General features: G+C 43.5%; 1 protein-coding gene across 6 annotated transcripts in view; it reads left to right on the top strand.

Annotated features, from left to right (window-relative positions):
* Window positions 1-9,906, top strand: part of CACNA1G (calcium voltage-gated channel subunit alpha1 G) — a 98,168-nt gene that overhangs the window by 56,996 nt on the left and 31,266 nt on the right. For all 6 annotated transcript variants that reach the window (XM_031060006.1, XM_031060007.1, XM_031060005.1 and 3 more), the window contains 3 exons: window positions 6,085-6,211; window positions 8,912-9,037; window positions 9,628-9,717. In XM_031060006.1, coding sequence (XP_030915866.1) covers window positions 6,085-6,211; window positions 8,912-9,037; window positions 9,628-9,717 — 343 coding nt within the window. The remainder of the gene's footprint in view (window positions 1-6,084; window positions 6,212-8,911; window positions 9,038-9,627; window positions 9,718-9,906) is intronic.

The following is a 9,906-nucleotide window of genomic DNA, read 5'->3' on the forward strand; positions in this document are numbered from 1 at the left end:
GCCCCAAATGCAATAGGAAACTGATCAATGCCTCTTTTGCTCATTAAAACACACATCCCCTGCTATTTGTGTTCTCATTTGCTCTGTGTAAAGTGCAGCTTAATAGCTTCTTCTCCCCCTTTCCTTCAGGCAGTCAATGGCTTTCATAACAAAGAAGGAAATTAGTAGCAGGTGGTAGATCATTTTTAAGGAAGCAGAGACTCAACTGTTGCTTAACCTAGAATGCAAAGAAGCTTTTTTCCCCAGCTCCCCATTAATTTTAGAGAGACATTTACTTCGAAAATGACCCAGACAAGATGAAAACAATTGTTCTACTAACTTGGCCCCCAACTCTGCCAGCAGGAAGTAGCCTGTGCTCCAGGGACAGGCTCCACTCTGATAAGAATCTGCCCAAGGACCAACCTCTTATAAATGGGCATCTGTTTGTGACCTGTACCCCAAGGCATGAGGGTTTCTCTTCATGCTAAATGCAGTTCCTCTTTAATACCATTGTTGCTGCTCCTGTTATGCAGCAGCTAATAAACCTTCCTGCTCAAAGCATCTTTGTGTGCCTGTCATATCTTACTGCTGCTTCCTCCATAAAAAGGTTCACTTTGAATCAGGATTTTTCTCTTTCAGAACAGAAAAATAGGACTCTGCTTCTGATAGAAGATGTTGTTTTACTACCCCTGTGTGAATAATAAGTCTAAATAACAATGGCCATGCCTATACATATCTTTCAAATATTCTCAACAGCTACAAAGGACATTCTGTTCAATTGGTCTGTGTATGTGTGTTGTACCTGGTGAGTTTTAGGACATGAGCTGCTTTTAATCATTTTTATTTGGACAGCTGGCACCATTGGGGTAGTTCAGCTCCCTCACCATGTGAGTAGACTGTATTCCTATGTGACTCCAATTCAGGCTCTTCTCTCTTTGTGTGTCCCCTGGTATCTCATGACAGCTGCAGTTTCTGGGGTAGTTTCTGCCCAGTTGCTGGTTGGGTTGATTTGCTCTGTTCCTTTGTTTCCGCTGATTTTTGACCCATATTAAGAAACCTATAAAATAATCTAGATGGCTCAGGGTAAAAGAAGGATTGATTTCTCTTCTCTGAACTGTAGAATGCAACTTTCTCTTCTGATGTTCCATAGTTAAATCAGATTTAAAGAGAGACGTTTGTGTTGTGCTGATCTCTGCTGGAGTCACCTGTCTGACCTGGTCAAAGCACTGTATTCTTCTTTATAGATCTGTAGGGCTGCCTGGCCAGGACTTGGGTCTTTTTTTACTGGAGCCTTCCTCTGTAGTCACCTATGTGCATGAATAATCTGCAGTTATGGGGAATAATCCACTCAGTAACTGAAGGAAGACTTGCCATCTGAAGCATGGGTGGGATTGGGGTCTTCCATTGCTATTGCATCCTATTGGTATTTGATTTGTTTTCTCAAGAGATTAAGTACATGTTTTCAGCCAACATGCTGCTTTCTACTACAAAGGAAACAAAAAAAGACAGCAACAAGCCCATTCCCTAAATATGTTCAGGATCAGTTCTGTTCTCCCATTATTAGATTTGTAGGAAAAGAAAAAGCAGCCATCAAACTGAGGGCTTTTCAGTAAGTCATAAATCTCTGCCTGTGGAAGCCCATCTGCCTCTGTGCCACACATCTGGGCTGCCTGAGCAGCCTCTGCCCACAGCTGCGCACGCTGCCTTTGCCGCAGGCTCAGCGTATGGCTCAAGGATCACATCCTCACTGCACAGCCTGGGATCTGTAGCTGCATCAACGCAGGGTGACAGCTGGGACAGGTGACCTGAGGTCTTTGCACACTGTGGTGTCAGTTACCATGTCTGGGTGAAGTGTCTCATGGAGGCTGTGCCAGTTTTTCTTCAGGAAGGCATAAGGCAGAGACCAAAGCAACTTTCCACTCACACCACAGAGGAGCAAACCTGGCTCCTTCTGTCCTCCCTTTCCGGGGACACTCCAGGACAGGACTGCAGGAGGACACCCTCAGTGAGAAGCCAAGCCACAGCTGTGTGTGTCACACTCAGCTCAAGGGCAGAGACAACTCTCGTGCTCTGTGTTGGCTTTCCCACTGGATGGCCTGGAAGGGGGATCCTTTCAAAAGATCTTCCTCATGCTGTCTTTTATTTTCTCCTGTGGAAACCACCCCATTGATTTATGCAGTACACAAAACCCTGCACAGTTCTGCCCTCTGCCCAGACATTTAAAAACCTGTATGCCAATTGCGGGGTTTTGATTGCATGATTGATTATCAGCCTCCATATTGAATCCATGAAGATTCAAGCCCAACTTTATGACCAGAATTCCAAAAATAAATTCACAAAGGAATGACATTTAAAGATGTTTCCATGACCCTCTGATGTTTCAGCCAGTAAAGGGATTGCTTATACAGTAACATTCCTTCCTAATGCATTCAATCTGCTATTGTTGGGATCAAGTGTTATAGCTTAAGATACGAGAGAAATCAAAATTGAAAATGTATTCAGATTTAATGTGGGTGGACTTCTGGGCTGTTTTACTCTCTACAGAGCCCAGGCTTTGACTTCTAAAGCACACAGATAAATTACTCACTTTTATACTATCATGGTCTAGTAGTCATTTCATTACTCTCTTCTATCTATCATATTATCACCTTTGCTAATTTTCTTTTAATCTGTGGAAGAAGGTCTTCATTAATGTTGATCTGCTGCCTCATCTAAGTACTGCTACTTCTTCTGACAGTTCTCATTGGGAAGCTTTAATGTTGGTAAGGATCCAGCTGGGATGAAGCTGGCAGTGGGTGTGGAGCATCTCACACCAGGGATTCAACAGCATTGGGAATCCTCAGACCAGAAGAACCAGGGGGAATTAGAGGGATTAACATTTCTTCACACCAAAATAAAGAAGAAAGAATCTCTCATTTCAATTTCTCTGTTTGTCATATGCCTAATACAGACTGGAATTGTGCTGAATGGAACCTTATCAGGTCTCCTTTTCCTGCACGACTGCAGGGCTCCAAATCGGCTGCATCTTTCAGCCATAAATTGCAGAGGTATGGGTCAGATAAGATTTTACAAGCCTGATAGCAGCAGGACCTTGGCAATACTGATGAGGTGTGGGAATGCTGTATGTTGACATATTGTAGGTGGTACTAATAATCTGGAAAAGCTGAGAATTTCATTGACACTCCTTAGAGAAATGTCAGACTCTTAGGAGAATATCAGGAATCTTCACACAGACTTGCCTCAGTGTTGGATCAGGCCCCTAGTCTGAGGCAGCTCCAAGGTCTGAAGGTTTCCATTAGCAAGAACTATTATTTTTCAAAATCTTTTCAAAGTCTTTCCTCCCTGTAGTGCTGAAAACAGCACTGGCATGGAGCTAAACTGGTGGCAGCTTTTACTCCAATGCATTCTAATTTGAGGAATTCCCTGGTTGATCAAAACACATAAAGCAGCTAAACGCTGCTGGTTTTCAGCCCTTTATTCCTCTACATGCCCATGACTTTGCAAATTCAGACAAGTAACCTCCTATTTTCCCTCTCAGCTGGATATGAAATAGTACCTCACAGGGGAAATCACTTTATTATTTCTAGAACAGCATTTCTTAATAACCGTTGGAGAAAATTATCAACTTTAATCTCTGGAGACTAAATGCCTTCCTTGTTCTCCAAAATTTAAGGATGCTTCAGTAGTTCAGACGATAGACCTTCAGTTTAGAAGACTTGACTTTGGTTCCATCCTGCGTGACAGTGGACAGAAGTCCATGATCCCTAAAGTCAGGATCCCTAAAGGCACCGAAAGACCTAATTTACACTGAAATAATTGGAATTTAGCTGCCTTCCTACCTCTGAGAATGTGGCTTCCCTCCTCCTGTGCCTCAGTTTCCCACCTGTAGTTTGGCAGGTGTTGTATTTCACCCAGAACTGTGCAAAGAATGTGAGGCATGTGAAGGTCTTTAGTCCATCTGAGGAGCTGAAAGCCTCAGCCTGTCCAGCCCAAGGCTTGCTTTGTGCACTCAGACATGGCCTGTTAGGCTGCATTACCTCACTCATCGAATTGGGCACACTGAGCTGCTCTTCAGCCTCTGTTTGCTAGGCTGGGCTCAGCTCTCAGCCCCATGGCAGCAACAGCAAAGTCTCCAGGCTGGGCTAATCCCTGTGGGCAGCTTTGGCAGCCTACATTGACCAGTCCCCACACTGCTCATGAGGTGTGCAGCCTTCTGCTCCTTCAGCCATCTCATTCTCCAGCTCCTTCCCTAAAATACCCAGATCTGAATGTCAGGAAACCTGAGGCATCTGAAATAGGGAGCCACAGCACCCACCTGGCAGAGATGCTCAGTGTGAGGAATAGCAGCATCTGCTCTTTGTGTTTCACTGGTAAGAGAGCAGATAAAAATACCACCATCTGCTTCTTTTTGAAAGTGATAACTGATGAGTTACCCTTGACATTTTGAGTAAATATTTAACCAGAAAAAAAAAAAAAAGGAAATAAGCTTTAGCTTTTCAGGATGTTATTTAAACCCAACAGTTTTGGTAAGAGCTGGTGGCTGTGCATTGAGCACTGCAGATCATTCAACTTGCAGGCCCTAGGGCAGGAGAGGAATGGTGCAGGTTGGCTGTGGTCCCAGATGAGGCCGCACATGATCAGTGTGAATGTGTCAATGGGGATCTCTGCTGTGAGCACCATGCCTGGGAGAGGGAGTGGAGGAGAACTTGGACCCTATCCAGGCAGCAAAACTCCAACAGTGCTTCAGGTGGTGGAGCCAGATTTGGGGAGAAACGGGAGAGGTGGTGAGAGGACTCCCATGGCAAAAGAGAGACCCAGGCAGAAACTAGAACATGGGGAAGTTTGGGACACATTTGAGAGCCAAGTGTTCAAAGGAGTCACCAGCAGCACCCAGAAACACACAGTCACTTCCCTCCTCTGACTTTCACAGCATTTAACTGCTTCTGAGTCATGAAAGCAGTTTCTATGGCATCAGTACAAACTGATTTACAGAGCTAGTGAAATAGCTAGTGAAATGCTTAATTCCAGTTGGCATCAAGAGGAGGGAGGCATGTAACCTCTTCAAATGCCTTTCTTGGTTCCCATCTTCAGGTTGGTGAGGCTGCATATCTTGTTCATCTTTCCTAGCATGCTGAGATGGCTTCTCTAAATCACACAAGACTTGTCATTTCTTTGCAATATTAACCTTGAGAGTATAGTACAGTTTCTACTTTTTTTTTGCTTTTTTTTTCTTCAGTCATGAAGTCCACATTATGCTTCTTCAACTTTGGGATATGATCTAACCTTCTGTTATGAAATTCTGTGTGATACCAGACAGAGAGGAGCAACAGAAATTAGGTTAGATGCTTCCAGTCCTGCCAGTGGAGTTTCACCTGGAGGACAGCACTGTTTTAGAGCTGAGGCTGTACAATGGTTATAAAGCAGAAATTGTGATGGTCTGAGGGATAGCTCAGGTCCCTGTACACAGCAGCACTATAAGGACACAACAGATTATTTTTTAAGATGAGAGTGCTGAAAACACTGACACAGGATGCCCAGAGAGGTGATTGATGCCCCATCCCTGGAAATATCAGGGGCTCTGAGCAACCCGATCTAGTAGTAGGAAGTGTCCCTGCTCATTGCAGGGGGTTGGATTAGATGACCTTTAAAGGTCCCTTCCAACCCAGACTGTAATTGCTACAGATGTGCAGGCAGATGTGTAAGAGCGGCAGCTCCATTTCATGGACTGAGACAGGGAAATCAGGTGTCTTGCCTAAATCTGTATAGGAAAGGACAGTGGAAGGCCCTCTCTTTGTAGTCCTAGACAGGCTGCAGGCATGAACTGTGTCTGTGGATGGCCCAAGCAAAACAGCTGAATTTTTTGGCCTGACTCTTCATATGTTTTCTCCTCCTCCTCTTTATTTATGCAAAGCTGACCCTTCGCTCCAAGACCTCCGTAACTTTACAGGTCAATCTTCCAGAAGTGCTTTTTCCATCATGATTTTTGAGTTACTTGTCATTGTAAAAAATTTTCTAATGCTATGTTCTTCATATCTTCTATCTTGATAGGAGGCAAAACTGAGCAGGAACAGGACTAACAGCTTTTGTAATTACTTGCCCCTACAGAGTCATTAGTCGAGCCCAAGGACTGAAGCTGGTTGTGGAGACTCTCATGTCATCATTGAAACCCATTGGGAACATTGTGGTTATCTGCTGTGCCTTTTTCATAATCTTCGGGATCTTGGGAGTTCAGGTGAGTCTTCCATAAGCCTCAACACTTATCCTGAAAGCATAACAAGCCTCAAATTGCCCCAAGTCAGGGTATCTGTACGCATGGCACAGTGTAAGGCTTTCTGAACTCGAACTGATGTCAGGATGGATGGGGTCTCTGTGCTCACTGCAGGGAGTTGGACTAGGTGACCTGTAAAGGTCCCTTTCAATCCAACCCATTCCATGATTCTATGATCTCTCCTCCACCTTTTTTCTAGTTACAAACTGATAGGGAAATAGAAACTCAAAGCTGAAATCATTGGCTTGTAAACTCCAGAGAGACCTTGAACTAGAGATACATTCAGATTCTGACAGTTTGTGTAACTGAAAGCTTGCAGAAACAAAGATTTCTGAGTCTGTTTCCTGCCGGATTTGCTGGCAATATTCTCAGTCCCAGGAGTGCAGGAACCCAGGGGGACAGCAGCAGTTTCCAATGCAATTGGTTTCTCATTACCTGGGAAGAAGAGATTGCTTCATATAAATATATTCTGACATAACGCTTACTTCTTTCTGAAGTTTATCTGATCTGTCACAGCTGTCTTTTGGAAAGAAACTCTATTTGGCTTTGTTTTGGAAAGGTATCGTATATAATATTTTACTCTAACATACTGCTTAGATAATAAATACAGCATTGAAAATAAACAGGGAAGAAAATCATGCCATCCATAACCACCTCAGCAGCTAGATTGGTTTAGCATTACAGCATAACAATATCCATCTATTATATTGAACAGATTCATAAAACTAAGCATATCCCATAAAACAATCTAACACTCATGAGAAAATTTATGCCAGAAAACAAAACTTGCAGTATGCTCTTTGAATTTCATCCCTGCTAATTGTGATGCTTTCCCTGGACACTTGCAGCTTTATATTAAATTGTCATGACTATTGATGTGATTCAGAGGTAAATACAAGCAAGACTGATCCTGTATTCAGGATGCAAAATTCTCAGTTAATATTTATGTCTAATTAGATGTAAGATGAGGCCAGAGCTATTTTCTATAAAAAGATGATCTCTCAAACTTACAGTTAGTTTTTCCATTTAAATATAAGCTGGGGATCAAACTAGAGGTTTTTAATCTATTAAAATCCAGACATCAAAGTTTCTAACGGTGTGTCCTCTTAGCAAAACTGTTTTGATTGTAGAGCTGCCCATGTGTGAATAGTCATTAATAAGATAGAAGAAATAGGTGGATAAAGCAAGTCCAGTAAGAAACACTGGGTCTTTTCCTTTCAGAAGTGCCCAACTGTGAAGTACTGACAGGGATCAATGTTTTTACAAATTGAGCTTTGTGTTTCCAAACCCTATCAGGAGCACTGTTACCTCTCCCACCTGAGTGCCATTACAGTCCAGCTCCTGGAGAAGTTATATTTACAGACAATATACTAGAACCAGTTATTTACCTTCCTGCTTAATTAAAATTTTTCTCTGTGAGGAGTATATCTCCCCAGTCTGCCTTACCACTGATAGTGTTTCTCCATGGAAAGATCAGGGAAGACTTCTTGCATCCAAAAATTCTATGATTTCGCTGAGCAGTGATTAATTTTGCATGCCTAGAGACCATTTTCCTGCTGTTGATTTCTGGAGGAAACCCATGGAGTAGTGTGTGAATTTATCTTGTTCACTATTATTTCTAGACTGTTATTTGTCTGGAACAACAGATCAAACCCCATCCGTGTCTCTTCTCAGTATACCCAAGTGGTGTTTTAAGGAGCCAGGAGAGCAGGTTGCCATTTCCCCCCACTTTCCAACAGTAATGTCAATAATTTCTGTCAGCAAATAAAAGTAGATTTGTTGGCTGTCTCCTGAGATATGATACCATCCGTCCTGCTTGCATCAATCACCCTGTCTGAAGCAGTAATCAACCCCTGCCACTTTCTGTTCCATGCGTGGGAAGCACCAGGTCTAGAATTAAGCACATGGAGGCTCCTGTTCCTCATGCAGGTATAAATAAGGAGCTGACTATCCAGGAATTGCATCCCCCCAGGCATAAACCAAAGGAAAAAAGCTCAGTATCAGGTACCCAGTACCATCTGGGCTTAGCTCCTTAAGCTGTGCACAGGGAATAATTTCAGTCACTCTGCAGACTGCAGAGCTTAATGACAGCTGGGGCACAGCACCCAGAATCAGAGAGCAGAGCAGGACTGACAGCAGTCTCGATTCAACACGAACATCACCCCCAGGGGCTCATCTCCCCTTGGAAGTGTCCCCTTGTGACCTCCATGAGCAGAGATTAGTCCATCACTGGGTCTCTTTGCTGCCACCTTTTCTCTGCTGACAGTGGGCCCCTGTTAGACTTCATTTGTTGTTAACTGGACTGAGAGTCACCAGAGTTGCTCCACATGTGATAAGAAGCCATTAGCTGGTCTGGGCTATTGGCTGGGGCTACACTTGAGCTAACAAGTGTAGGAGCAAAGGCCTTTAGGTGAGTCTCAGATCACTGAACCCGACAGCTTAATGCATGAGGTGGGTGTCCTAAATGATGTGAAATCATGCATTTTCTCATTATGTGTGTCTTACAAAGGCTGCTCAGTCTTAATAACCTGCAGGAATCAGGTCAGTTCCCTCGACAGCTCTGATTGGCGTGCGCTGTGCAAGAACCCTGGAGAAATGCTCATCACCTGCATAGAAATACTGTGGACTGAACCCTGACACTTCCTCTCTTTGCTTGTTTTGCAGCTTTTCAAAGGCAAGTTTTTTGTGTGCCAGGGGGAGGACACCAGAAACATCACAAATAAATCGGATTGTACAGAAGCAAGCTACAAATGGGTCCGGCACAAGTATAATTTTGATAATCTCGGCCAGGTATTAATAGAACGGTAATCTGCTTCTTTGCTCCTTTACCTCCTTGACTTAAAACCTGTGGCTTATTATCCCGTGGGATTTTCTTACAGGGCCCTGCCTGCCACAGTAAATATTCAGTTCACATACACAGCATTCTGTCTCTGTAAATCCCAAAGGTAGTGTTTCCAAGCAGGCATACACTTCTTTTTGGAACAGAACAAGCACATGTGGCTTCATGAAGCACTTAATTGCTTCACTGCTACATAACAAACCAAATATATCTTGCAGAAGGGCTTGTCTAATAGAGCTGGACATTTTCAGCCATCTCTGCAACGCAGCCTTTTTTTAGCAGTGTGGTAAGAACTAATTAGCTGGGAGCAGTAGAGACCCGGAGGGTGGAAATGAAGCCACTTTTGTCTTCAGCACTGTGGTTTCCGAATTACTGTTCATTGCTGAACCAGGCATTGGCATTGATAGGTTTTGCTGCCAAGAGAAATCTTGGTCATCAAAGTATCCCATTATCAGGCAGGAAAGGGCAAGGTGGAGTAAGATGTTACAAGTAAAAGAGGTTTAGTGCAACTGTGTCTAACTGTTTTTCCATGCATTTCTAGGCCCTGATGTCTCTCTTTGTCCTGGCCTCCAAGGACGGGTGGGTGGATATCATGTACGATGGCTTGGATGCTGTGGGAGTCGACCAGCAGGTACAGGCTGCAGCAGAGCTGTAACAAATGACTTGTCAAAGGTCACATATTTTAGCTCTTGTTTTGCAAAGTACTGTGGGCTTCTACAGTCAAATGGGGTTATGAAATTAGGATCCAGGGTGGTATTTAATCCAAGTTGTGAGATGTGATGAATTAGTAAAATGTCTGGATTTGTTCATAACATTTTCC

This window comes from Geospiza fortis, unplaced genomic scaffold (genome assembly GCF_000277835.1).
Source record: "Geospiza fortis unplaced genomic scaffold, GeoFor_1.0 scaffold244, whole genome shotgun sequence".
In the NCBI taxonomy this organism is placed as follows: Eukaryota; Metazoa; Chordata; class Aves; order Passeriformes; family Thraupidae; genus Geospiza; species Geospiza fortis.